Genomic DNA, 27205 nt, shown 5'->3' with positions numbered 1-27205 from the left:
CCACTGGTTGCTCATCGCGTACACCTGCTTGTCTACACCAGACATCTCACGGATCCCTTGTCCGCAGGCTTCGCATGGAGCATTAACACTTCTGCCGGCTCTAAAGAAGAACCTGGTTTGTCGGCGATCGATGCCTTGGTCGATGAAAGCGATCAGATGGCTGATGATGGCCAATGGCGTATTTGCTAATGCCAACCTCTGTCTCAGTCTTTCCCGGCGCCTCAATGCTGGTGCGAGCCCCTGTTTCCATGCCCTGCCATCTGTACGCCGTCGCCATTTTCAGACATCCTCTTCTTTATCGTCATGCCCCCGTTCCCCATCCCATGCGTCGAAATTCGGGAAACTAAAGTAGCCGTTGGAGTCTGGTCGCATCTTCGTCAGCAAATCACGTTTGTTGCCAAATATAGTCGTGGCGTTTTACGGACAGGGATGGTGGTCCCGGGGACTCTGCACTCGGTTGGCAACTGCTGTGGTCACGTCGTCGACACTTAAAGGCGCCATCGGAGGTGCTGAGCCGGATGTAGGCGAATACTCCGGGGCCGGGCCAGAGTAGATTGCTACGCGATTAAGCAACTCAGTGGCCCTTTGCGCTGATTGCGGGCTCGACATGGCCCCGCGGCTAGCATTAGATGTGGTTGTAATGGAAGGTTCGGTCGCGCTTGCTCGTAACAGCCTTGGCCGACGTCTACGATCCGGCCGTGGTGATGACTCTCTCCTCCGCACGCCATCTCCATCTCTCAAATCCCTGGGAGCGGCGGCCATAACTGTACTTTCTTTCTCACTAAGGATGGATATGTAGGCGTGTTGGCCAGAAGGTTTGGATACGGACAAGTCTTGCTGAACGTCTCTGCAAAGATGCAATGGTTACGGAACATAGCAATATCATGACTGCTGCTCCGGTCATCGAGCGGGCATCGTGCACATTATCAACATCCCATTGAGCCCCGACGTCCCGGCGGGAGAGTCGGTTCATGGGGGCCGAGCCTGGTCGATGGTTTTCCGCTGACAGGCTAAGCGTAAGGTCATTGGGCCACATGGCCGGTGCCTGATGGGACCGGCTCCCAACTATGTGTCTTGTCTTGTATGGGTCGGTGAGTGTCTGTTTGGGCACTTATACGCAAAGGTCATGCATGGCCGGCGTCACGCATGCAGCTACTGTGGGGTGGCCAACCGTTTCGTCAACCAGCTCCCGTCTAATCCCGGACAATTCAAGTCCAATCACCGCAGGATACCGCCGTGACGTTACGGACCGGTCAAGAACCTGGAGCTGGCGAACTGGCCAGGCGCTGCATGGGATACAACGCCCTGGTCTATTTCTGCATACACAAGGTATTCGGATTTCACTAAGGTATGTTCCAGTCAGGTGTATGTCCCTCGCCCGCCTGGTGGTATGATAATCGTATTTCTCCATTAGCCGAACACATTTCGTCTCGACTGATTTGCTAAAAGCATCATACAAAGTTTTTGATTCGATGTAATAACTCGTTCAATGGGTCCTTTTCTATACTTTGTTTACTTACTAGTACGGATGATGATGCTGCAATGTTTTCTAACATGGTGCTCTGCCTCCTCCTTCGCCTTTCTGCTAGCATGACCCGAGGGAAGAGGCGTTACCCCCAGCCCCTCATCCGCAGTTCCATCAGACACTTTATCGATCCGTTTATCAGGGGGTGCACAATGGAACAGGCACGGTTGTCGGTGGGGGCGCTCTTCACCACTAGGCACGATTATCAAATATCTCAAGCTCCCCGACTGCTTCGCCCTTGATTCCTCAGCAAGCTTGAGCTTAGCCGGCTTGCGGCCACCAGCAGATCTTAATCAACATTGAGGACATAGACTCTAGTGGTCAATACTGCGAGCAAAATTAGCAATTTGGCCGTTGGTTTGGCTCTCGGGAACTTACTCCTCCCATAGTCGACCTTGCACAGCTCTCAACTCATCTTCGGTCATGCGCTTTCCTGCGGTGAAGTATCCTAGACTCAGGTGTCAGTATATGGGAGGGGTTTGCAGTGCTTTCTGTTCGCTTACCTGCAGTGATCTTCGCGTCAATCTCGACTCGCGAATCTGCTGGGATCAACTCCTCTGGCAGCTCAACTCGCTCATGGATGGGTATTCTATGGTCCATCAGAAACAACTAGAAAATTAGGCTGCGCTGCGCGTTCAATTCTTACCCCTGTCCCACGATGGCATCGTGCTTCATGCTAATAGCCACCATCCATCATTAGTCATCACACATCGCGACCGATAGGTGGCATGACACTTACTTGCTCATGCTCAGCATACGATCAATTTTACGGATTCCAAGCCAGTGCAAGATATCTGGCATCAGTGCCTGGAATCGCATATCCTTGACTCCTGCGATATTCTCGGTTCTCTTGAAATAATCTGATGCTCGGTCTTCGCCCCTCTTACGGGCATTATACACAACTGTTTCCCACATCAGCATCCGCTACAGAGCATCAAAAAGGGTCACAGGTCGCCTCCTATCAAATAACGCGAGGATCAGGGACCGTGAATATACTTACGGTACTGCGTTCTCAATTAGCTTTGCGCCAGCTGTTTATGTGCATGATGCAACATACCTTGGTTACCTCTCCGAGAGCTCTACCTTCCTTTCGGAAATAGATGACAACGCCACTGCCACCTCTTTGTGCCTCTTTGACAGCTTCTTCGATGCCAAAGATAAGGTAAGGCCGGCATGTGCAGATATCAGAGCCAAAGACGTCACTGCCATTGCACTGTGGCAATATGAGTATCTTAGTTGTTTCATGGCCTTGGGAGATACAAACCTCATCATGGATACGCAATGCTAGTCGCACTGACTCATCAGACATCTTGGCCGGGTCGCCAAAGCAATAAACGGTTAGGCCGCCTTTAAGGATGAACAGGTCAACCAGGTTTCCTTTCCAGGTCAAGTAGTAAGTTGCTCAGTGGTGCTCACCAATGGGAGGAAGGAAGACCTTGATATCTCCGCGGGTAATCAACTATCGAGAAGCGTTAGAACATGAGTATTGCATTGCCAAAAAAATGCTGACCTCGGGGTAGCTACCACCTGTGTGCTCGAAGAGCGATCTTCTCAGAGCACCCTCATCTAAGCGTCATTAGTTGCCTGAATACCGTTGATAAGCTTCGTAGTGACGAACCGATGCCAAATCTCTCAGCTACTCCAGGAAGATACCACACCTAGAGACAGATTAGCTACATCACAGTTTTTAGGACAGCGAACATACGGGCTCAACAGCGAACTTAGTGACCGCGAGCTCTCCAAGGTCATTGAGGCAGACTTTGCCGTCAGGTACACTGCCCTCATATTAGTGAAACTTTTTTTTTTTAACACAGGCAAGGGATTGTCTACAGTCTGCCACTTTTAACACTCTCTTCTAGCTCCGGGAGCTGGCAAACAGTTAGCTCGCACAGCTGTGACAATGATACAATCTGACAACCTTCATGTGTGCCTTTGTAATGGCAATAGTAGGACGGATGTCAACTAGAGTTGCATGTTATTTTATCGTCGCACTTGACAGGGGGTTACATGCTGGTCATACCGTTCTCTCCTTCAATAGTGTCCTTGAAAAGCCATGGCGCCAAATGACCCCAGGGATCCATGGCAACAATCTTCTTAGGATCTCCCCATTGCGGGAAGGGTCCAATTTTGGCAGCAGGCTCTGTGTTGGTAAAGTCGGGCCTTGGACATACGATGAGTTTAGAACTAACAGGTGTAGTATAATTGCCTTACCTGTGCTCTAGATTAAGCTGTTTGCTGGCAACAGCCAAAGCATAGTAAATGGAGTAAGAGCCCCCACTGAGTACTCATCAGTCAGCCAAAACAACTGAGATTCTGATACCATACGTCCAGCCAGGGGCGGTAAATATTGGGCATTCACTTACTGGGCTGGATCCACGCAGTCAGCTTCCATCAAAACCAAACATAGCAGGGAACGGTATTAACTAACCTCCAACAGCTAAATACATGCAAATATGTCAGCTGGTTGCTATAACAACACATAGTCCGGGAGGTTATATGGCTACGGACCATTACGTCTCCCAATTGTAGATGAAGATCGAGAAACCACAACCGGGCCTCTATTGTGAGGATCTAACTCTCCCCATTTCAATGGAAGCGGCTTGATTCCGATCTGCTTCGGATACGTCCTGTAGATCATTGTCAACATCTGTGTCGGGAAGAATTCAATTGTAATTTAGATACAGGGACAGTCTGGTTGAATGCTTGCGTCTAACTCAGCAACGTACGTGAGGATAATGCGGGAAGTAAGCCCGGATCGCTGACTTGGGGAAGAGGGCACCGCTGGAGCCTGTAAAGTAGAATCAGAGGCTTGCTGGTCGGAATCAATCCCAGCATCATGACGGTCAATGGTAGGGGCTGCCTCCAGGGCCACTTCGAGGGACGGACTAGGGCGAAGTGTAATCGTAGAATTTTCGTTGCCAGATAGCTGCTGGTATCGCTGAGCCAGGGTATCGACGGCAGCGACGAGGTTCGATTGAGTCTGCTGGATTGAGCGCAGCGAGCTTAGGACCTGCGCCAAGGCCTCATCGTTGGGCGTTTTGCTGCTCATTACGAACAATTTTTGGGCAAATATTGACAGCACAAGAGTAGCAGAGAGATAAAGGAGCCTGTCGGGCAATTTGTCGTGTGATGCGGGCGATGACTGCGGTGCAAGTTCACCAAACACAGGCAGAGATGAGAGAAATAATAGGAAGAAAAGGGAAGCAATAGAGAAGAGGATGATGGAGGGAAGGGAGGAGGAGGTTGACGAGAATAAGTGAGACAGGGCAAAGCTTGGGGCCTGTTGTATTCGGATTAAACGGGAAGTTGGAGCCTCTTAAGAAGGACAACACATGTCGGTGACCACCGATGGCTGGTCCACCGTCTTTGCAGGATGCCAAATCAATATTTGGGTTTGTAAGATGGAAAAGGGCGTGGTCATGTAGCAAACAGCTATAGACATTGGCAAGATGCAAGCAGTTTACAGGAAGCTAAGGTACCAAATTACCTCGGGTTACTGCATAGGTAAGGCACTTTGAGCTTAGGTTCACTGCCCAAGCGAGATCTTGTGACCTGTCGGAAGGCGCCGCGTGCACCTCAAAGTCCCGTCACTGCAGTACTAGCTGGAGCTTGCGCGACAGTTGGGGTAGGATGTGGTTGGATGGGGGCTGGGCATCGCACCTCCGATGCAAGTTTTAGAACACAGCACAGCGCCGGCCAGTTGCTACCTCAGAGGTTGTGCGGGGCTGCCCGCAACCGGGAGAAAGATAGTGGATGATGCGGCGGACAGCGTCAGAGATAAGGGAAAAGATGTTCCCCACCTACCAAAAGTGTCCCTTCCAAATATGGACTATCGGATGACAATTGAACATGCCTCTTTACCAGGTGGTACAGCCTTCACAGAGATAACACCTACACCTCGTTATGCTGGGATTAAGATCGTACGCTAGCAACAAAAGCGGCACCATTTGTATGTGAGCTTTCTGACGGGGCGGGTTGCTTCTGCCCCTGCCCCTTCCCCACACTTTTCGCTCATTGGGCGATCATCTCCACTTCAAAACAACGAAGCAAGGTACCGATGGAGGGGATGAGGGGCAACTCCAGCTTGCTTTCAGGCTTGACAACCGTGATTTTACATCGGAAGATGCTTGCAATATCCGAATATACACTCCATCCTATGGTGACCTCCCATACTTGGCAACAATAACTTTGTATACGTGGACACATGGCTAGCAAAAGAGGCAAATGATCGCAAGCTTAGTGAAGGAAAGTTTAGAACCACCTTCTCTCCTGGATACAATAAAAATGACTTGCTTACTAATCATACGGAGTGCAGTGTGCCATGGGAACTGGGCAGAAGCAGTCACACCCCGCTTTCCTGATAAGCCATGAGGCTAGTTGTTTCTGCCGCGTGATAAGAGCTTTTCCACCGCAAACACATTGTATCCTACACAACTTAGTTACTTTGCGCCGCGCATGCATCAAAATCCCAATCTTGCCTTAGTCGCAGTCGCAGAACACTTTCCTAGTCTCGTCATCTTTTACAAGTCTAAAGATATATTTCATCTGATTCAAATTTATGTTTTCTTGATCCCTAGGCAGCGCACATCAATCGGTTTCTACCATCGATCAAACTATTTGACGCCCGTCAACTGACCGCTCTCTAATTTCCACGCGCCGGCCGCGCCCGTTCCGGACTACCACCCAGACAGGTCTACTTCCTGCATTATGGGCAAGCGCAAGAGCTCGAGTAAGCCCCAGGGACCCAAGAAGGTTCGTTGATCAGCCTCCTTGTCACCACAATCGTTTACACATGTTATAGAAGGACCCCCTGCCGACTAAGTTCACATGTCTCTTCTGCAACCACGAAGACTCGGTTGCCGTGAAGCTGGATAAGAAAGCGGGCGTCGGGTCACTGGATTGCAGAGTGTGCGGCCAAATGTTCCAGTGTAGCATCAACTGTGAGCTCATCTGCTGTTTTATTATTGTCCGCCAGTACTAAACAAATATAGACCTTTCGGCTGCAGTTGACGTTTACGGAGAATGGGTAGATGCTGCGGGTAAGTGTTATCGCTATACATTAGACATGCCCCATTGGCAACCCAAGAATCCAGCTCTAACATCTCAATAGACGCCGTGGCCAAAGAAGCAGGCTCTGCTGGTGGAAGCGGCCTGAGTAAGACCTCTAGTGGTCGCCGCGCACCTCCGACCCGAGCAGTGAACGATGACGATGATGACGATAGAAGATATGGTGGAGAGGGTATCGACGCAGATGACGATGATTACTAGAGATTCGATGGTCTTGTTTAACCCAGTTCGGGTGCTGGAAATGGGGGACGGCTTTGGGTACAGATCCGCCCACCGGAACAGGCTGTAGTATCGAAGAGCCACTGAGTTAAGCAGTTGGAGGATACAGTCATCTGGGTATATGTGACTGTCTAGAGCACACTGGCGTGTCTTTAGACAGTGTAGAACCGGTCGCCGAAGTCGCCGAGGCCGGGGATAATGTAGCTATAAGACCTTGTTAACAGCAGCACGACTGAAATGCTTGATGGACACTGACTTCTTTTCATCCAAACCCTGCATCGAATCTTGTTAGATTCACTCATTCCAAGTGGTGGAGCCAATGGTTGTACTTACCTGGTCAACAAATGCTGTGACAACCCGGAGCTTGGGGAACTTGGCGGTAAAGTTCTTAATGCCCTCGGGGCTTGCAATTAAATTCAAAAACAGGATGCGGTCCTCGGGAACACCCCGAGCTTTGAGGACTTGCACAGCCATGATGGCCGAACCTCCTGAAAAGGGGAAAGAACATTAGCAAATCAACTTACGGGAGGGGGGGTAACTCAGCAGTTCGGCAAAACAGAGGACTGGGCTGGGCTGGGCTGGTTTCATGATTGATATACCTGTGGCGAACATCGGATCTAGCAGAAGAACCCAACGTTGAGCAATATCTTCAGGAAGCTTGTCGTAGAATAGCTTCGGTTGAGCTGTTTCCTCATCCCGCTGGATCAGAATTTTGCCGATTCTCACCGATCGACAGCAGTCCCGCAAGCCCTGCTCCATAGCCTCACCAGCACGCATGATGGAAACGCCGCAAATCTTGCCCTGGAACATAAGGCCCGAGTAAGTCCGGCCAACGGGTGTGGTCACATCATGTTCAACTGTAGGTAGGTGGTTCAAACCCTCCTCAACGAGTAGCCGAATTATACGGTTAGAGTAGAAAATGAAATCACCACGCTCAGTATTCTTATCCCGGATAATACTGCAAATGAGTCAGTAAAATGTTTGTATCTGTGAAGCCTGCCCATTCGCCTGCGTATCGTCTTTGGACCTCGACGGATATATCTAGGGAGAAAGGGCTAGCCAAGACACGTATAACTACCTTAGGGGCGGGCTAGGAATCCGAAGGAACTTACGTGAGGAGAGCAATAAGCTGGGGTGTCTGAGGAAGAATAGTAACGTTGTCCAAGTTCATCTCAGTCGATACAGTTGCTGTAGGCTTTTGGCTCTCAGAGCGGTACAACGGTCCAACACACTGGGTAGGCCCACTGGTGTTGGCGGACTTCAAATCGTGGCTGGTCATTTTCAGCAGTGTTTGACAGTGGCTTGGATATTTAATTTTGAATCAGGGGGGTATGAGAAACGGACAACCGAGGTTGGGGGGAAAAAAAAACTACCCTCGAAAGCAGAGTGTGGCACAATATGTGCAAAGACGGTGTGTAAGGGAGTAGTTGCGAGAACTAAGGCATGTAGCTCGTCTAGACTTTGACTGCTGCTCAGGTCCAAGTTTGAGTTTCGGGTTGGGGAACACTGGTGGAAAGCCTCGGAATGCAGCTTGCAAAACCCAGTATAATATGCGCGCGAGGACCCAAAGGGTTTGGACGAGTAAATGTCACGAGACGTTATGGAGCTCGCCGTTTGCCGACCAGTGCTTTTTGCTGAGTTGCAGTTAGTATGCAGAAGTATTTACCCTAAAGCACCTTCTGGCAGGTGCGGATATGCAGGGCAAGGTATGGATCAGGCACGGCACCTTCCATGTTTTGCCTTAGCTAAGTGATAGGTACTGAAGGCGCTGATGGAGAGTGAGGACAAGATAAGAGTCATGTGGGGTCATGGAGGGTCATGGAGGGGCCAATGAGCACATTATCGCATGAACTCCTTATCTCAATGCATGTCTGCTCTTCATTTGATAACTATACTCTTATTATCTTATAAGGTATAGATTGCATACGTGGTATTCACGTCATAAGTATTCACAATCGGAGCCTAACCTACAAAGCGGGGATACAATGTGGTCAGCCCCGGTAAATGCCCGAACGAGCGAGTCCTGTCCCTTTGACGGTACGTATCTTCCCGCAAAACGGCTGAACTGGGGTCGCCAGACCAGTAGGTAAAGCGCTCCGGAGAAGGAGGCGTGGGGGAGGCAACAAGAAGAGCTGTCTCCTTTCGGTTTTTGTGAGACGCGAAGCAGAAGGCAAGACAACGTAACACCGATTGCCCTGCAGTTCAAAACTGTTCCATACTCTAGACCAGCAATCGCCATCGTATTAATATTGCAATCCATCACAATTAGTTCTTAACACTCATCGTCTTACCCGGCTAAAACCCGGCGTTCTTGTCGCTCCATTGCGCCTACCTTCCCAACCAAGATCTCGAGCACAACAACTCTCTACGCTATCCGAAGACGCCTTATCACGCTCGTTCCCCGCAATTGACGCCATCTTCCGCATGGGGCGTACTTGAGGTTTCTGTTGCGACGCAACTGCTTGCTATCTCAATCACTTGCGGGATCACCTAGAGGCTATAAATCAGTTTGAGGTTCGCGGAATTGGACAACATGTCTACCAGAGACGGACCTGGCGTTCCTCGAAAGAAGACCACAACGTATGGCAAGACCTCGCGTAAACGACCCATACATGCCTTCTTGGAGTTGACCAACGGTACACAACGCGCTGGCGATGAGGGTGCTTCGCCTCCGTCGCTATCTACAGATTTAAACCGAGACCCTTACGATCTGCCCGACGACGAGTCTAGCTACAAACCAATACCCCGACGCGCGGTGCCGCTGCCGGACACCTTACCCGGGTCACAGTCGGACGCAACAGGGGGTTTTAAGAAGCGAAGGCTACCGCCAACCGTTGTAGCCAAGGCCGAGGGCAGGTTCGACAGCAAGGCTGCCGTCGGCTCGCAACCGACAATGTCTTCCCGCCCTCGTCAGACTAAATCGCCATACATTTCGAGCAGCGCTGCTGCTTTGCGCTCTGTTAAGCATGAGTCGAGCCTTACATCCAGGTCTATGTCCGCATCACAGAGACCTAAGAGTCGTAGGGAGGGCGAGGTGATTCCTGCCAAATCCCATAACCCTGTAAGGGTTGAGGCTGCACAGAGGGATGATATTGGGCTACAAAAGAGCAATGAAAAACCTATGCAGTCACCCAAGATAGGGCATCAAATTGACGATTCAAGCATGTCAACCATTGAGCCACCCGTCACAAAGCAGAGACGATCACTCGAGCCAAGACGTGTACGCTTGATTGACCAGCTGGCCGCCCAGAACGAGGATAGCTCCGACTTCGAGTCAGACGCCTCGGAATTTTCGGATAGGGGCGTCGTAAAGACAGTCAGCAAGGAATCCTTACTTTCGACGCCGGCCAAACCCGCAGATTTAGCCACGCCAAAGCTGTCGGCACGGCCCAAACAGCTTTTAAGCACCAAAAAGTTCCGCTCAACATACGGTGAGCAAAGAACGTTGAAGGCAGATGATTCGGGGGGAGACGGCCTCGGTAGTCAGATGGGTTTCGACAGCCAGATCGACCTTTCGCCACCTCCAGCATTGTCTAAGCTGGCTTCCTTTTCATTTGAAGAAGAGGATTTGGAGGAAGATGCGGCATCTAAAGGTGGCGGCATCATCGACATCCACGCGCTGAGGCAGGCTGGTGCCAACCATCGTTTTGCAGACAGTATGGCGGATTTACTTGAGAGAGTTGGCACTCCTCAGCCGGCAAAGTCACAATCGTCGCGAACGAGACGCACAGCGTTGTTGGAATTGGCAAGCAAGCTTCGGGACAAGACATTTGTCCGTCAGTTTCGCGATCAAGGCGCCAAGGATGCTCTATTCCAGGCAATTGGGGCTGAGGAAGACATCATCAATGGTTTCATTCTCCTTTCTGTTCTTCTCGTACTTTTCACTTCGTATTCGGTACCTCATCTGGTTCCGCAGCTTGAATCTCAAGGTATTGCGCAACTAGCTTCTAGGATGTTTGACGAAGACGAGGATATTATGGCTATATCTATTCAACGGAGGTCAGGCATCTCCAAGTATGGACAAACATCTCTGCGCGGTCTGAAATCGACTTTGCAAAGCCTGGAGGTATGGGAAACTTCCTCATCGTTCGATTTGTCGCCGAGAATGCTTGCTCTCAAAGTTCTCTCTGTGCTGTGCAAAGACAGCGACGGTCCAGCTACGTGGAATATTCTTGCAAGCCTGACAGATCAGCTGTTTGGGTTCGTCAAGGAAGGCTGGGAAACGAGCCGTGTGAAAGGTATGGGGGGGACAGAAGGTGGGGTTGCCTTATCTCTTCTTGAAGGCTACTCTATTGCAGCAATGCAATCTGAGGCCGGGCCTCGGTGGACAAAACGCTATCTTCCTGTACTTGCCGACATTCTTACAGCGGCTATGGCGCGGCCTATGGCACAATTCGGCGAGTTTGAGTCTACAACGTTAAAACTCGCCCTGAACACAACAAACAATAACCCCACAGCAGCTGGAGCATTTAGCAGGGGCGAGTTATTTCGGGAGCTGGCTGCAACCAGCCTGGCAGCATTTGAGCTTCTGGAACAATCTGTCCGCAACGGAGCATTTTCTACTGAGATTTATGAAATGCTCATGCTGATGCTGGGTGTCATGATCAACACCTCAGAGCATTGTCTTTCAACTCGCCAATCTGTTGACGCGTGGCAGGAGCATGATGGGTCTCCGCTGGACAAATTGATAGAAGTGTACTTGGATAATCGAGAATCAGCAGTCATGGTGAGTTGCGGTGGCTTCTCTGGTTGTATTGGAAGTGAAGCTAATTGTTTGAACGGTAGGCCGACTCAGTGGAAAAAACATCAGTGGCCGTAGCCCATGGGTATTTGGCCATACTGCTAGGTTACCTTTCACTGGGTTCTCAGGTTCCTCAACGGTTAAAGGAGAAAAGTCAAGGAAAGGGCATCAAGTATCTGCTCGACTCAATCCAAGAATTTATGACTCTGCATGCGAAGGTCGATACTGACGAACTGACAACGAGTCTGCAAAATCTCGTTAACGAGTTGAGGCAGAAACATAAACTATCTTTATGAGTAACGATCAACGAGCTGTCCTATGAAGAGACTTGGACAAATGCGGTACATGAAGATATGATGATCGAGGAAACGTCTCAGAAGTCAAACAAGATGACGGTACGACTTTATATGTATCGGGTAGATACCAGCACTAGCCTGCCGCACTCCAGCAACTAGGGAGCAACGCAACACCAATTAGCCTTATCCTCATGCCTGTTAGGTCAATAGCAGAACTCGACAGGCCCCCAACACCCTACTCAAAATCAGCTATTCGCTTAGCCAAGGTAGTCCAGGAAATATCACGGGCACCTACTTCTCGTGGAGAATTGCAGTATCACTTGCAAGTGAAGAAGCAGTGCCTAGGGGGCAGTAAGGGAGATAAGCTATGACATCTCAGCAAGGCAACTTTGGCGGGCGACAAAGGTTACCTAAGGCCATGAGGTGCATATAGAGAATATTGACAGGCATATGAAAACAATGCTAGTCAAGTGTGCAATTGCTCTATATAGGTTGTGGTTCTCTGGCACGCAAATATTGCGATTTTAGACCACAGACATCTGAGAAGGTTAGAGAAACGCACACAATGCTCAAACCTTTCGCGGTGCAATCTGCTGGTAAAACTGGGTGACAGGACCTTTAAAAGAAACAAACTGAATATTAAGGCGGCTAGGAAGAAACAAAGAAGGAACCGTTCATGATTCTCAAACTAAAGCCATAAGTTCGTATATTGCTCTAAATTTAGAAGACTTTCCACCAGGCCTACATTCCAGTTTGGACTGAAAACTGAGCTGAAGTGCTCTGGCGTGCATCGGTGGGGGGGGGAGAACCCAAGTCTGGGGCTGTGACAGTGGCAGGCAGCCAGCCTGGCTCATTACGTACGTACCCATCGATTCCCTATTGGGAGGGTCCGCCGGGTGCTGTTAGTTTGACGTATCTCTACCCACTGTTAGAGGCGCCGACCCACTTCCGCTGCGTGCCTATCTAATCTTCCTTCATACACGTGCCGCCTTCTCACCCCTCCATCACAGCAATTACAACCCAGGTCACGGTACATTTTGGTTCTACTACTATTTCAACAATTACCATTTCTGTCAACCTTATATTGCCCTCGCCTCTTCCGATACTTCGCTTCGACGTTCCCTCTTGAGAACCTTTTCTTTTGTTCTCTTCCAGACCCAAGGAGCATCGCCTCTCCATCTCGGTCTTGATTCCGTCAACAAGGGGAAGATCAGAATCCCTAGAAAAGCAAGAAGCTGCCCAGAATACGATTAGAATATATACTTTCAAAAAATGCCGGCACCAAAGAACAGGAAAGTGGCCATTGTTGGCAGCCGCTCCGTTGGTCTGTCAAACCCTTGGTCTTCCTTATTCCTGCCGGCTGTCTCGCATCATATGAAGTGGTAGGAAATATACCGTACGTACCAGTCGCTAACTTTCTCGCCACTGCACAGGCAAATCATCGCTTGCCGTCCAGTTTGTGGACGGTCATTTCGTCGACAGCTATTACCCTACCATCGAGAATACCTTCAGTAAGACTATACGCTACAAAGGACAAGAATACGCAACAGAGATTGTCGATACTGCTGGTCAAGTATGTTAGACGTCGTTGCAACAAGCAAACCAAGTAGCATTGGCGATGACGGCAATCGCTGACAGAACGAACCTTCGCGCAGGATGAATACAGTATTTTAAATTCGAAGCATTTCATTGGCATCCACGGCTATATGTTAGTTTACTCAGTGTCATCACTGCCATCTTTTGAGATGGTGCAAGTTATACGGGAGAAGATCCTGAATCATTTGGTTCGTATAGGAGTTCATAAAAATACTCAGCCATATTTCCAATATTAGGAGCAAGCAACGAGCAACGCTAATGAGGTGACGACACACAGGGCACCGAATCCGTCCCTATTGTCATTGTGGGTAACAAAAGCGATCTACGACCTGAGCAACGACAGGTCAGCGCCGAAGAAGGGAAGAAGCTCTCCGAGAAGATTCAATGCGGGTGGACCGAAGCCAGCGCGCGATATAATGAGAACGTTTCAAAGGCATTCGAGATATTAATCGCACAGATTGAGAAGGCACAAAATCCCAACGAGGCCGCGGAAGGCGGCAAATGTACCCTGATGTAGAGCTTATTAATTTCTGTACAATTACCAGTTTCTTGTTCATCTCAACCTCGTAGCGGTTTTGATTTTATTTCTTTTCGGCTGTGGGGACAGCGAGCTAATGTGTCAGTAAAATATTGGCAGGCCATATGTTAACATACGTTATACACCATCATAACACCCACGCAGAGGGCCCGGACATTCAATGGCAACCTGATGTGCATATTTCCTAGCGTAGCAGGGTGAGGTTCATTTCTAGTATAAGTTGACTTGGTGAAATAATATGAATATATATTAAAAATTGATTGTACACAAAATTAGTCACAGATGGAAGTCGATCAAGACGTCGCATGAAGCAGAACCGCTAGTATGGGGATATTATGACCCAAGTCTGCATGACAAGGGTTATGCTCTTATCGATAAGTTGCAACTAACCCTAGTGACACATCATCGGCTTGCTCAGACACCTTTCATACTTCAGCGGACCCTCCTCTGTTGAACCTAAGGCCTGGGAAACTAGCTGTTCCGCTTAATAACTTGCAGTGTCTACTTCCTGACTTCACGCCTTCGGCGAAGTACGAGCTTTATCCTACCTGTCAGCCCCCTACTATTTCTCATTTGTTGTGTGGTGGAGGAAATACACGCAAGGCAATATCTCAAAATCACAACTCGGGTTCCTCTTTCCTTAAAGTTTTATCTAACGGCGTCTTTGTTTCCTTACTTTTAGGTTGACGTAGATATTACACCTCGGCTACAACTCTTGGTGGCTGCTTTCTCACCTCCAAAGATGGTACACTGCAGTGCATAAAGGCGACAACCAACAGTTATTTAAGCCTACCTTGAACGAGCGGGAAACTCTTAAACCTTTCACAACTCACGTCTTACTCCTTCATTTCTCAACGACTCATTCCTGCACTTTTCTACCTCCAGCCTCATCAACTCTGCCTCGCGTCGAGGTTGAATTTTCATCTCATGGAAAACAACATGATGTGTCCGTCTTGTGGAACGGTCTGTGCGGGTTGCCATGACATGTTGCTGGTTGGCTTAGTCCTTTGACTGTGTTGGATGCCTGTGCTAACCGTTGTCACAGCACATGAAGACATACCACCCTGAAAATCAACCCCCAGGCTATCAGACTTCCCAGGCGCAATATGCCGAGTGTCCCATTGAAACATGCGGCGAAGTAGTGTCTTTAGCAGAGATGGACTATCACGTCGACCTCCATGCTGAGGAACAACGTCAGGGAGCCGCCGACGCATCGAGCCACCAGATGATGAATGGTACTCCGAACTCCAACTCCACGCCCACAGTCGGGTCTAGTAGTTGGAACGGCAATGGCACTGCGGCGGAAACCCAAAAAAAGTTCATTCACGGGTGGGGACAACTTTGGTCAATGCCGCCAGCCGAGGACCAAAGAGATGCTAGAGAGAAAAGACTGGGGGTATTCTTGCACATAGCAACTTTTCAACGGAGTAACCTATCCTGACAGCTTGCAGAAAGCAGAATTAGGGAAATACGCACACGAACAACACATGCCTGACTGGCTTGTTTCTCTACTTCATAAGGGAGGTGAGATGACGAGTGATGGTACATCCAGCTAGCGGTTCATCTCATGAGGCAATTGCTGACATTCCAAAGGGGTAATCAATGTCCTTGAGCAGCTTCTTCAACAGAGTAGGTCAACAGATTATGCGTACCTTTGTCATCCTGCTGTCCAACATGTGTCAAAGCTCAAGAAAGAGGGTGCGTATATGCTGTCTAGCTAGTGTCCCAGCATGCTCATTTAAAACAGGCGGTTTCTGCGGCTACCGAAATATTCAAATGTTGATTTCATACATTCACGGTGCCGATGCTCCCGGTAAGGATCAGTTCCGGGGGCGTCTTCCCACTATATTTGAGATACAAGAATACATCGAAAAGGCTTGGGATATGGGCATTAACGCCCAAGGCCGCCTGGAAACGGGAGGTATCAAGGGCACACGAAAATATATTGGTACTCCGGAGGTGAGACATAGCCTTGACTTTTGGATTTCACAATTGACTCTGATGCCCCACAGGCGCAGGCACTCTTCGTCAGTCTTCGAATCCCGTGAGTACAGTGAGCTTGCCTAGCCACACTCGGTGCGTTACTGACACTGGACAAGATGCACTGCCCAGGGATTCAAAGACCCCGAACCTGGGAAATCTGAAGCGAAGTTGATGATGGCTGTCGAAAAGTATTTCACGCAGGGGACATGCAGTCAGCCCACTCGGGTGACCTGTACGACACTTCCGCCCATTTACTTCCAGCATGCTGGTCTGTCCTTCCGAAGCGCACTATTTTACATTTGCTCAAGAACTGACAAAACCAAGGCCACTCACTGACAATCGTCGGCTTCGAGAAACAAAAGAATGGTTCTTCCAATCTGCTAGTTTTTGATCCTATGTTCCGCGATCCGCCTGCGCTTGCTCGACTTATAGGTCAAAAATTCAAGCACAGATCTGCGGATGAATCTCTGAAACCCTATCGGCGCGGTTCCAAATACCTGCGCCGATATCGCGAGTTTGAAACTCTTAGGTGGGCGAAGCGGCAAGGAGCATTTTCCAGAGTTAAGCTAACCTTATACCCAGGCTTGATGGGCCGACATCCATACCAGATCAGAATAGCCGATGAGCCCCCAGCCAGCTTTAAGTACATTGAGGAAGCCAAATGAATAACCGCTGATTGCCATTCTGTAAATGACGACACTCAATTCGCCTTCTGCTGGGAAAACCATTTCTGAAGCTTCTTGAGCGCAAGACCGCGATGGGAGATTGCATTCTTGGCGGCCTTGTCCATTTCAGCATAGCTGTGATGTCCGTCAGTAGAGCTGGTGGATCCAGACCATAGGGCACAACTCACGTCTGGCCATTGTACTCGAAGATGGCATCCCAACCTTAACATGTCAGCGCTAGGTTGAAGAGAAATTGAGAAGGGCTTACCAAAGTCAGCAGGGCCTCGAGGCGGTACGATATTGCCCTAGTCATTTTATTGGCCTTTTTGCTCCAACTTGTCGGGGGGAGGTGGGGATAGCATGGCTTACTCTGGTACGACCTTGGAAAAGGACTGGTTCATTGCCCGGGCCGGGTGAGTAGGCGAAGGTACAGACCGCGTCGGCCGACTTATCCTCATACGCAGCCAAGAGTTTATTCAGCCCCTGGTGCCCAATGGACTCCATGAACCACTTACTTATTACCTAGTCAGTCAAAAATGTCCAACAATGGGAAAGAGTGGACAAGTCGAACGCGATAGGCAATCGTTGCCAAATGCCTATGGGTTCCTGTGAACTTACATGTAGGGGCCAGGAAGGTCATTCAGAGCCTTGAAGCAAAGGCAGGTGTCTTCGACAAGAACAGGGCCCTGGATCTGATTTGAAAAATATGGCGAATCAATACATGTATACATATATACTTATAAGCTCTGTGTCTTGCGTCAGCTTACCGTATCTGCGGCCTTGCGGCACTTAGCCAGTGTAACCTCCTCGACCGTGCCTTGAACCTCCTCTAGGTCTACTGCCTGGCTTTGCACGGTGATCGCGGGCTCAAGGATAGCCTTAACCTCGCGCAACTTGTTGGCATTGCCAGTAATAAAGTTTACTACTGGTGGTGTTGCCATGTTGATGGAGTCTGTGAGTCGAAAAAATGCTTGTGGTATGAACGATATAAAAGTGACTGCTGCAGTAAAGAGCCAGTTGGAGCTATTGGCAACGAGCTTGAACACGATCGATGATGAACACGAGTAAGAAAAGTAACAGTTTATCGTAGGTAAGTATTCATATGCAAGCATATTTGATCTAATGAGCATGGTTTATAATTACCAGGCAGGCCGCTCTTCTTATCGGGGCAATACTCGGTTTAATGCATAAGTGTGCTCGGCCACTGCCAGCCGCACTGTTTGATTGCTGATTATCCAAAAAAAAAAAAAAAAAACAGAATCAATACACCAGACAACTGCCGGACATAATGCGTCGACCTGTTTTATTTAGAAACGCCCAGGTTTGTTTATCTAGCATGCATGTTTCTGGCTTACTAAGCCCGTATAACACATGGCAAGCGTATCCATCCACTAGGACTTGATAAAAGACTGTCTGGTGATGCGCCAGGTCCTCATACCCATCACGCCCGCGGCAGCCCATCATTGACATGAATCTCGACGTGAGCGAGTAATTATGTACATTCCTGCAGTCCCTCATGACGAGTGATCCTTCTTCCACTGCTCTACCCATGCTTCGACTCTTGATACATTTGTTTCCATCTCATCTGAAGTATTGCTGGTGAGTTCGACAACTATCTCCTCATCAAAAGAGTCTCTAGCCTCTTGAAGAAGCACCTCCATGATTTCTGAGTCCAGATTCTCTTGAAGCTTGGCTTCGGGGTATTTTCTATATCACCCACGGGTTAGTCTTGTTTCATGATCCATTTTGACCTCCCCATGCTTTTCACGTCTTTATTTTCTCTGCCTTTTCATCATAGAAGAGTCCGCTTTTTTTTTCTTCTTTTTTTTTTTTTTTTCACCATGATAAAAGGACGATTGTGAAGTTACTTGCAGGTCGCCCTTATTCCTTACCTCGCCGTTAAACGGTCATACAGTGTGGTTGAGTCCACACGAAGGACGACCACAAGATCAATCCAGCTCCTTGGAAATAAGTCACAAGCGTGCCAGTCAATGATATAACCCCCATCCGCAACTTCATCTTCAATGGCGTCGAGCAGCTAGATCACACTCAGTTAGCGAAGGTTACCAGGATGAAGATAAAACTCCAACCTTGTCCTCGTCGACAATCCAACTCTGAAATTCTTCATCCCAACCTTCATGGCATTCCCGATCTTTCACGACCTGGTTGACCGAGAGGTGCTTCAGCCCTGTCCGTCTGGCAAGCTCTTCAGAATGAGTAGTCTTGCCTACCCCTGGTGTGCCGGTCACAATGACGTTGGGAGACGTTCTCATCTTGGCGCAAGTAAGAAGTTGTATCGATTATGAATGACTAGAAATGGAACAAAAAGACAGCTCGCAAAGCCTCGAACTCAACTCTGTTCGTACTGGTTGTGATCAAAGGCAGACTACTTAAAACGTGAGAGGATGGTGGGGGAAGGCCTCGCTTATTGCATTCAAGCACCGCGCGGGGCATCTTCCTATGCATATAAGCTGTACGAGGTCCACACCCGCGAGGGCTACAGGATTTTCCAGATCACGTGGTAGTTTACACGCTCTTGATCACCCATAGCATCTTTGGCAGAAGAATGCCATTCACTAGACGGCGGTCGAACAAGATCGATGCCGCCTTCGAACTAAGACATCTCGACACCGAGCAACGGAACTCGGTACCTAGGTCTGAATTAAGATCTTACTCACCCGTTTCCCACCTCATATAGTCGGCCATAACTTATCACTTAACCACATTTGTTGCACAGAAAAAATATGGCTATGAGTGGGCTATCTTGGGAACTTGTTTGGTCGAACCGCCAGTTCTGTGCATGTCGATTTTGAACAGGATAACATAAACTAAAGTGTGCAAACTTCCCCTGCCTGACAATTAATTGGCGATATCATTGAAATTCGACATACTCAAATCTTCTTTTACATTATCCATGCAAAATGCCTACCCTAATAAATCCCCATTTCTAGCTCATAACACGAGGTACAGGCCTCTTATACAATGCTACTGTCCGTTTAACAGCTCGATTATTTTGGTGGCCAATCTGAATGAGAGGATAGCGAATGACGCAAGGCAGAATGACCTCGATGGTCAGCTTGTCCGCCCATAACGAGGTCCTACACAAATCACAGAGTCACACCCCGCATCTCATTATGCGACCACGTCGTTCTCATCAACCTCAGCAAGGTCACCATTGGGTTCGAAGCCATCCTCAGGGTCATACTCCAGCTTCTCTTGCTGAGCAATCGCCTGCGCAGACACGATTTCAGCAAGGCGCTTCAACCGTGGCGTTTGAAGCCCTACAAACAAGGTATAATCAGCAAGTTATTCGCCAGACCCCACTATGTCAGTAGAGTGACTTACATGAGGGAGTGTAAGTTTCCAAAGCCGTTATGACTCGGGGCTCGGCAATCTCGTATGGGCCGCTGTCGTCCATGTCGACGGCCTGCAGCAATAAAACGTCGCTCTTCTCTGTCACTCTAGAGGCAACAGCCTTCATAATCTCGCCATTGATGGGCTGCTCGTAGTCTGCTACTAGATACTGATTCAAGAGCTTCTGAATTTGATTAGGCGACAGCCTGCGAGGTTTGATACGTCAGCAGTTTGATTCGTCGCTAATTGAACCTATACTTACATCCAGCAAATGTCCTGAATGATCTCAATGTCATTCAGGGTAGCCTTTTTCAACTGAAGGAGCTTTGTTGCTTGCTACGCGGGAGGGTCAGTTAGCTGTCATCCGCATAAGGAAGAGAAAATTTACCATCAGATGCTCCAATTGAAGGGTGCCCTCGGGCATGTCATGGCTCTTGCACCACTCCTCGATGCGTGTAATGTTGTAATTGATTTGGAGGCCACGCTTCCAAGAGAGGAAGTTACGTCTCATCAGAAGGTCGTTAAAAGCGGTAACGCCGACAAGGCGGAGCAACTCAGTGATTGTCTGAGTGATAATCGAATCTTCCAGGTAGTAGGCCTTCATGGCGCGGAATACGCTGTTCAGCAGACTAAGAAGGTTGTCCATGCTATAGGCGGGTGTGGAATTGGACTGCAGAAGCTTTCCGAGAAAGCGGCTGCTCTCATTGGTAACGAACCCAGGAAGAGATTGAGACTCAATGATGGCCGGAATAATCATCTTGTGAAGCTTTTTCTTCAGAACCTTCATCCAAGTGTGGTAAATGTTAAACTCCAAGCTCTCAAGATCATGCTTGACGATTTCCAAGAGACGGTCGTACTCGTAATTGTCTGTCTTCTGGGCCTCGTACCAGTCTTCGGCCAGGAAGACAAAAGAGAGCATCTCGTGAACGTTAGAAAGCCAGAAGGCGCCAGGGTTGATGGCTTCATCGCCATCGTGTTGCATGACCTCTTGCTGGATCGACTGCATGACATTGGCAAGGAAACGTTCCGACTCCTTGACAAAACCATTGTTCCACATCTCTGAAGTGACCAAGTTGATCAAATATGACGGGAAGAGAACCTCCTTATCAGATGGTGGGGGGTTCGTGTTGGGAGAGGGGATCTTCAGGTTGCGAATGAGACCCATTGTGACCTCCTCATTTAGACCATCCTCGTCGGCTAGGAGGGTCTCAAGCTCAAGTTCGATATTGTCGACTCCAGGTATGAAGCCAGCGCCTTGCAAATTTTGCCTGAGTGCAGTACTGGTGACCGCCATGGAGACGGGCCGAGGGTTATATGCAGCGCTGAACCGATCCATTTCGCGAGGTTCAGCACCAGCGCTTCGCCGCTTCGGCTTCTTGGATGATACGAGGTTGATGAGACCGCTTGCGGCTGAGGGCTGAGCCTGAGCAGCAGCGCCGTTGGTCAGCTCGCCGTTAGTGGGAGCAAGTCTTCTGGCCAACTCCAACTGGTCCTGAAGCTCGGCCAGCTGCTGGCGCAGCGAGAGCTTCTCGCTCTCAATCTGTGCACTTTGCTGTCGAACGGTGTCTAGTTCGGTGCTGGTGGAGCGCAGAGACTCTCTCAACTCTCGCTCCTCCTCTTGCATTCTCTTGATGTTTGAAGTTGACTCTTCGAAGCTCTGCTGAAGCTTCTTCATCTCGTCTTCCATAGCCTGCAGTCTGGCGACTGCAATACTACCCTGGTTGGCCTCGGTTTGAAGCTCCTTCGTCCGTGCCTCGAGGGCGTTGTGGCGGTTTTTCCATGCTTTAATCTGGCCCTCATAGTTCTCTACTTGAGAAACTAGATTCTTGTTCTGGGCCTTCATGGAGCCTAGAGACTGAGTGAGTTCGACAACCTTGTTCTCGAGCTTGTACGAAATCTGTTTCAAGTCGCGAGCCTCCTCGCGCACCTTTTTGTAATCACGCCGGGCGACCTTGCCGCGCCATAAGCTCTGAATGAGAGTAACCTTCTTTCTGTATTGTCTCCAAGCAAGAACTTGGCGACGAGACCGCCATACACGCTGGATGAGGACAGCAGCGTTGCCTACGCGGGTCTCCATGATTTCTTTTCTTCGAAGGTAACCTTTGGCCGCCGCTTGCGCCAAGACGACATCGTTCCTGATGCGTAAGTACTCTTTCCTTTGCCTTTGGCCACGCCAAACCCGCTGAATTGTTGTTGCGGCCTTGACAGTGCGGAGCTGCTGGGCCTGCTTTCGGGCGATATATGCACGGACTGCGGACTGAAAGGTCACAATTGCGTTCCGAGCTTCAAGATAGCGGTGGCGGTAGAATTTGGCGCGAAGATTCTTCTGAATGAGAATGGCGCAATCGTTGAGACGGCTGGTGCGCAGGTTCTCCAGGAAAGCAAGCATGCCGGCACGGAAGAAGATCTTCGTAAGACCAAGTTGGTACTTGTCGGTGCCTTTGCCAGAGCTAGTACCTAGAGCCTTGGAAAGAATCGCGTTGGCCATCTCCCGAATCTCCGATGTCCACTGGTCTGAGTGAACGAGCATGTAGTAGCGCAATGCGAACTCTTCGTATGTCCACCGAGTCGGATAACCAGCACAGCTTATTCGTACTGTCTCGAGGACACCGCAAGCTCGCAGCTGACTGAGAACCATAGGACCCTCAAACTTCCACGACTCTTTCGCCTCGTTGGGCTTAATACATCTAATGTAATGCACATCCGTGTTGTTAATGGTGTTCATGAGCTCGATCAATGAAGAACGGAAGATGCCTCCCAGTGTCGGTTTCCGGTTGACGGCCACACCAATCTTCCTACCAGCGGCGGGTTTCACGGAACTGGACGAAGCAGATGCCAAATCCTTCTCTCGAACGGCAGAGGCCGCATCCAAGACGTTACGGAGGAATGTGTTGGTTGTGGCGCGTAGCACGGCCATGTGCTCGTCGGGAACAGTATCCCGGTTCTTCTCAATAAAGCCCTCAGACTCGTAGGTGACGTCTACGGCATAATGACACACCGTGAAGGCGGACTTTCCGAACCTAGGTTTCTTGTAGAACTTGTGCTTGTCACTTCCATAGTTATGGTGCAACTTTGTAACGAACTGTTCGTCTGAGCCCATGGGCAGACGTGACTCTTCGTCCAATAGTGACAGGATGCCAAGCTTACCCTCAATCAGGTCGATGGCAGGCTGGTTGTCTGAGAACTCAATGAACGTCCAATCAATTTGTTCTCTCAAGTATTCCTCTTGTTCTAGCTTGAAGACATGCTGGTTGAATTCTTGCTGTAGCTTTTCGTTGGCGTAATTAATACAGAACTGCTCAAAGGAGTTCTTCGCGAAGTGCTCAAAGCCGTAAATATCGAGCACACCGATAAAGGAAGTAACCCGGTTTAGGACATCCTCTGTTGCCAAGCTCATATTGATAATTTCAACAAGCCAGTCGAAAAGACTGGAGTAGATGAACTTAGCCACTGAGTCTCGGACAACAATAGCTTGGGCTTGGGTGAGATTGGAAGTAATCTTCTCCCCTCGGGTCACCAGTTGCTTCTTGACGATCCATTTGGCAAACTCGGTGCCATTGACGCCGAGTATGGAGCAAGCCAACTCCAAAGATGGTTCTGTTGGCGCAAGAACGCTATCATTGCGGGAAGCTCCGATCTTGACATTGCCGAGGTGAAGCAAGCCGGCAAGTAGCTTGAATATTTCAGACTGCTGGGCCTCGCTTACGCCGATGGTCTTCAGAGAAGCCTTTGTGGCCTCAAATTCGGCTTTATCGTCAACTCCGTCTATTGTGGGGCAGTTACCTTGGTTCAAGTACTCGAACTGCTCTATGGGAAGCAAATTCAGCTCCTGCCGCTCAGTATCAGTGGCACCGGCAACCAGTTGATAGAAGATGTGGTAGTTGCGCTCCTTCAGGGGTTGGAAGACAAGTCTGGATCGCTCAAGCAGATAGGTACGAATCTTAGCACCGATAATATTGGTTTTTTCGTCGAACATGATTTCGATGTATTTACCGAATCGTGAGGAGTTGTCGTTACGCGTTGTTTTCGCATTTCCAAAAGCCTCCATGATGGGATTGGTGGCCAAGATTTGCTCTTCCGTCTCGCTCATAGCTTCAGCGCCCTTCTTGGACCGCGTTCCCGGGTTATCAGGCGATTCTCTTGTTGCGAAGTAGCGCATGATGTACTTTGCGCTGACGGTTTTGCCAGCACCGGACTCGCCAGATACCACAATAGTCTGGTTCTTCCCGCTCCGTACCATGTCGCTTTGCTGGGTTAGTAACCGCATATCGCATGACTTTATAGGGTCGTCTTACATGAAAGCCTCCTCTGCAATAGCGAACAAGTGCGGCGCTTGTGTCGCCCTCTGTTTGCCTGCATAGACCTGAACCATGCCAGGTACATAGAGGGAGTCTACTCTAGCAAAGGGATTTGCCGCAATCAAGACGATACCGCTGTATGTGTAGATTTCTTTCTGCGCATATCGCAGACGAATGGCCTGCAACACTGTAGAAGATGCCAGTTAGTACTAAGGCTATGCCACGGTATGGATATATCAAGACAGTACCGGCAGGCTCATTGAGATGGGACAGGTTCGTCAGGTCGTCACTAGCCTCGAGCATGGTCGGGTTCATTAAAGGAGGCAGGGAGGAATCGCCATTTTGAAGGGCCTCGGAGGTGACCTCTACCGTCTTTTCCTGCTGGGAAGTCAGCGCCAAACAGACAATATCAAGACCAAAGGCGGAGCCAGCCCAAGGCCATGGGGAGGGTATGGGATTCTTGCCTCGCCGCTGTCAAGCTTGAAAACCAGCTTGACCTTGTTGCCGTCGACAGTCTTGTTGATGACCTCAGACGCGACCCAACCCTCGGTGGCATCGGGCTGCCAAGCCCTCGTTCCGACATCGTAGTTCTGAGACATTGGGAATGGAAAAGGGGCGATGGAGGCTTCGAGTTGTTGGTGGACACAGCTAGTATTTTTTAGAACACAGGCGGATGAGGCGAGGCAAGTCTAGGGGTGGAAGCTCGAAGGGATTGGGGAGATTCATGGGCGAGCAGGAGATGTCTTTAGAATGTGCCTGCCAGAACCGAACGCAATCGTGGTCTTAAGGTAGTGGTCGTCGTCGTCGTCGTTGTCGTGGCTGTCGAAGATGGAGATCAAAGGAGCGAAAGAGGGGAGGGCGTCGGGGAGGACGATGGGCCGCCCTAGATGGTAACGGATGGCTGAGGGATGATGCGAAGAAGTTGGCGACTTGGACGAGTTGGGTATTCGTCCAGCGTTGTGGCCAGTTGGATAGATGGCACACAAATACAGCTCGTACGTGGACGTGGATAGATTAAGGCAGTAAGGAAAGGAGGATGGCCAGCCTGGTGAACGGGACAACTTTTTGAGGTTCCAACGGACAGGGGCTCAAAGCAAAAACGCCAGGTGAGGATGAGCCGGGGGGTGAGAGGAACGAGCGCACTGACGCTGATGGCGAGTAGCTGGGGGCGTCCACACGCGCAGGCTGGGTGTTGTTACAGGGTAAAGAGCGCAGAAAGATGCCTCACCAGCGCATGTTTATCATGCTGTTGCTGGTAGTACTACTGCTGGTGTCCAGTGCTTTGTGCAGATGTCGGGACGGTAGCAGCAGCATGGGCAGGCACCGACTATGCTGTACGCTGATATACGGTGGGTAGTCCCCTATGCCTTAAGAGTGAACGTACAATGCAGGGTCACATTTGAACAACAGGGGAGCTGAGGAGCTAGAGCATCTCTCCTGACCCTGAGTGGGTGGTACCTTACGGCAGTGCAGTTTCAGGCTGGTACTGAGGGGTACACTCCAGTCCACCGTCTGCTGCCCTTAATCTATCAGGATCTCGTTCCTAGAGGTACTCATAAGTACTTGCCGTCCGCGTTCTAACCATAGTACTTCTTTTCAGACTTACCTTACACAGGTCAAGATCCGCAACCAGAGTGCATCTGGAGCGTGTAAAGGGCACCGAAAGATTGGCAAGGAGCATACAGTGCGAAAGTGCATAGAGAGGTATGGCGGCTGCTATGGGCTTTTCTTCCATGATTCATACAACACCATCCGAGATCTACTGAGTGACGGCCACGACGTTTATCCTGCCTGCTAGGAAAGGTACTTGACATTGGACAATTTACCATCATCGACTGCTCTGCTTTCGGGCGGTCAATTTTTCAAAGAACTAGCCCATTGTGCCAAAATCTTTGCCTCAATTTTCACTCAATGAACCTTGAGCTTACAACACACAAATTTGAGCGACGGGCATATTTATGATTATCCATTCTGAAAAGGGCGCCTAGGACGATGGAGAAACAGAACAAAAGAGTCAAGGCAAGACGATTTAACTTAGAGTCTAAGATGGATTCTGAGAGTGAGATTATCACTTGAGGCTAATTAGATTTCCTTTTTCTGAATCTTAATGAGTCCACAGCTATTCAAGGAAAAGGATCATTGTTCAAAAGGCGCCGTATTATCCTTCCGTTTTCCTGTAATATCTTCCATGTTCTCGTGGTTGAGTTGTAACAAATTGTCTTTACCAAGATTGGCCTTGACTTGAGCTCTGTTGCCTATCGCCAAAGCCTAAGCGGACAGGCACATGTCTCGTAGGGGATTGGCTGGTCATTAGCCCAGACGAAGCCGCTGGCCATCTGGGGTTTCTTCGACGCACCGGTGACAGTAGCATATTATGGGTCTGTGCCAGGTGATTCTTCCCCTGATGCAACAACTGTTTTCTTCTCGCAGGCACATTGCAGACGAAATCAACAAAGACCAGCAAGTATGTGTTGAATGAGGCCAGCCTTCACCTCAATTTGCCGTGGGAACATAGGCAGATTGATTCTGACTACCATCCTACCAGCCAATTGCTCCCTTCTAAGAGACTTTGCTTACAGCCAATCGATCCAAAACCATGGATGAGCGAGGCGGTCAGCACACTCGGTCATAATCACAAGGCCCACAGTCAACAATTGGACCGACCAAAGATAGACAGGTGAACACATCTGGGGCCCTCTTTCTCTTTCAGGGCCTTTCTGTCACAGTGTAATATGGATTCAGCCAGGACGGCGTATTCCATATTCCACAGCATGTTATATCTGTTGTTAGAGAATGCCCGGACTAACCGTTGAAATGCACAGTGTTTCCTTACTGTCTGCTTTCTCGAACCCCCGACCCCTTTTTCTCCGCCTCTAGTGAACAATCCTCCTCCTCTCCCCCCGGTTGAACGGTGGATAGCGGC

At 49.5% G+C, this 27205-nt stretch overlaps 9 protein-coding genes across 9 annotated transcripts; 4 read left to right on the top strand and 5 right to left on the bottom strand.

The window, feature by feature from the left end:
- Positions 1-1899: 1899 nt before the first annotated feature.
- Positions 1900-4574, bottom strand: CTRU02_202059 (GTP cyclohydrolase ii; the record flags this gene model as incomplete). The annotated part of the gene is made up of 16 exons (XM_070203970.1): positions 1900-1973; positions 2029-2114; positions 2172-2201; positions 2265-2427; positions 2597-2738; positions 2790-2872; positions 2942-2984; positions 3036-3091; positions 3144-3183; positions 3231-3300; positions 3356-3393; positions 3444-3487; positions 3546-3685; positions 3737-3802; positions 4030-4152; positions 4252-4574. 16 exons carry the CDS (start codon positions 4572-4574, stop codon positions 1900-1902), a joined length of 1521 nt encoding a protein of 506 aa, XP_070062552.1.
- Positions 4575-6232: 1658 nt separating this feature from the next.
- Positions 6233-6793, top strand: CTRU02_202058 (uncharacterized protein; the record flags this gene model as incomplete). Its single annotated transcript, XM_036725419.1, has 4 exons — positions 6233-6277; positions 6327-6465; positions 6517-6564; positions 6636-6793. The coding sequence occupies 4 exons, from the start codon at positions 6233-6235 to the stop codon at positions 6791-6793; spliced, it is 390 nt and encodes a 129-aa protein (XP_036583097.1).
- Positions 6794-6963: 170 nt separating this feature from the next.
- Positions 6964-8090, bottom strand: CTRU02_202057 (uracil phosphoribosyltransferase; the record flags this gene model as incomplete). Its single annotated transcript, XM_036725418.1, has 5 exons — positions 6964-7015; positions 7068-7084; positions 7145-7299; positions 7411-7769; positions 7924-8090. 5 exons carry the CDS (start codon positions 8088-8090, stop codon positions 6964-6966), a joined length of 750 nt encoding a protein of 249 aa, XP_036583096.1.
- A 1254-nt stretch (positions 8091-9344) lies between these two features.
- On the top strand, positions 9345-11848 carry CTRU02_202056 (rheb small monomeric gtpase; the record flags this gene model as incomplete). Its single annotated transcript, XM_036725417.1, has 2 exons — positions 9345-11537; positions 11597-11848. 2 exons carry the CDS (start codon positions 9345-9347, stop codon positions 11846-11848), a joined length of 2445 nt encoding a protein of 814 aa, XP_036583095.1.
- Positions 11849-13120: 1272 nt separating this feature from the next.
- Positions 13121-13961, top strand: CTRU02_202055 (GTP-binding protein rhb1; the record flags this gene model as incomplete). Its single annotated transcript, XM_036725416.1, has 4 exons — positions 13121-13172; positions 13282-13421; positions 13504-13632; positions 13722-13961. The coding sequence occupies 4 exons, from the start codon at positions 13121-13123 to the stop codon at positions 13959-13961; spliced, it is 561 nt and encodes a 186-aa protein (XP_036583094.1).
- Positions 13962-14909: 948 nt separating this feature from the next.
- On the top strand, positions 14910-16630 carry CTRU02_202054 (peptidase family c78; the record flags this gene model as incomplete). Its single annotated transcript, XM_036725415.2, has 8 exons — positions 14910-14975; positions 15028-15378; positions 15434-15524; positions 15576-15680; positions 15730-15941; positions 15995-16026; positions 16082-16233; positions 16290-16630. 8 exons carry the CDS (start codon positions 14910-14912, stop codon positions 16628-16630), a joined length of 1350 nt encoding a protein of 449 aa, XP_036583093.2.
- Positions 16631-16665: 35 nt separating this feature from the next.
- On the bottom strand, positions 16666-17571 carry CTRU02_202053 (HAM1 family protein; the record flags this gene model as incomplete). The annotated part of the gene is made up of 6 exons (XM_036725414.2): positions 16666-16765; positions 16819-16852; positions 16899-16935; positions 17000-17144; positions 17249-17322; positions 17398-17571. 6 exons carry the CDS (start codon positions 17569-17571, stop codon positions 16666-16668), a joined length of 564 nt encoding a protein of 187 aa, XP_036583092.2.
- A 573-nt stretch (positions 17572-18144) lies between these two features.
- Positions 18145-18903, bottom strand: CTRU02_202052 (POS9-activating factor FAP7; the record flags this gene model as incomplete). Its single annotated transcript, XM_036725413.1, has 3 exons — positions 18145-18337; positions 18523-18668; positions 18721-18903. 3 exons carry the CDS (start codon positions 18901-18903, stop codon positions 18145-18147), a joined length of 522 nt encoding a protein of 173 aa, XP_036583091.1.
- An 859-nt stretch (positions 18904-19762) lies between these two features.
- On the bottom strand, positions 19763-24881 carry CTRU02_202051 (class v myosin; the record flags this gene model as incomplete). The annotated part of the gene is made up of 7 exons (XM_070203969.1): positions 19763-19911; positions 19976-20190; positions 20247-20320; positions 20373-24228; positions 24280-24469; positions 24531-24660; positions 24699-24881. 7 exons carry the CDS (start codon positions 24879-24881, stop codon positions 19763-19765), a joined length of 4797 nt encoding a protein of 1598 aa, XP_070062551.1.
- Positions 24882-27205: the final 2324 nt, after the last annotated feature.

Source organism: Colletotrichum truncatum, assembly GCF_014235925.2.
Source record: "Colletotrichum truncatum strain CMES1059 chromosome Unknown Contig_0001, whole genome shotgun sequence".
Classification (NCBI taxonomy): domain Eukaryota; kingdom Fungi; phylum Ascomycota; class Sordariomycetes; order Glomerellales; family Glomerellaceae; genus Colletotrichum; species Colletotrichum truncatum.
This window is presented reverse-complemented; position numbering and strand designations above follow the sequence as displayed.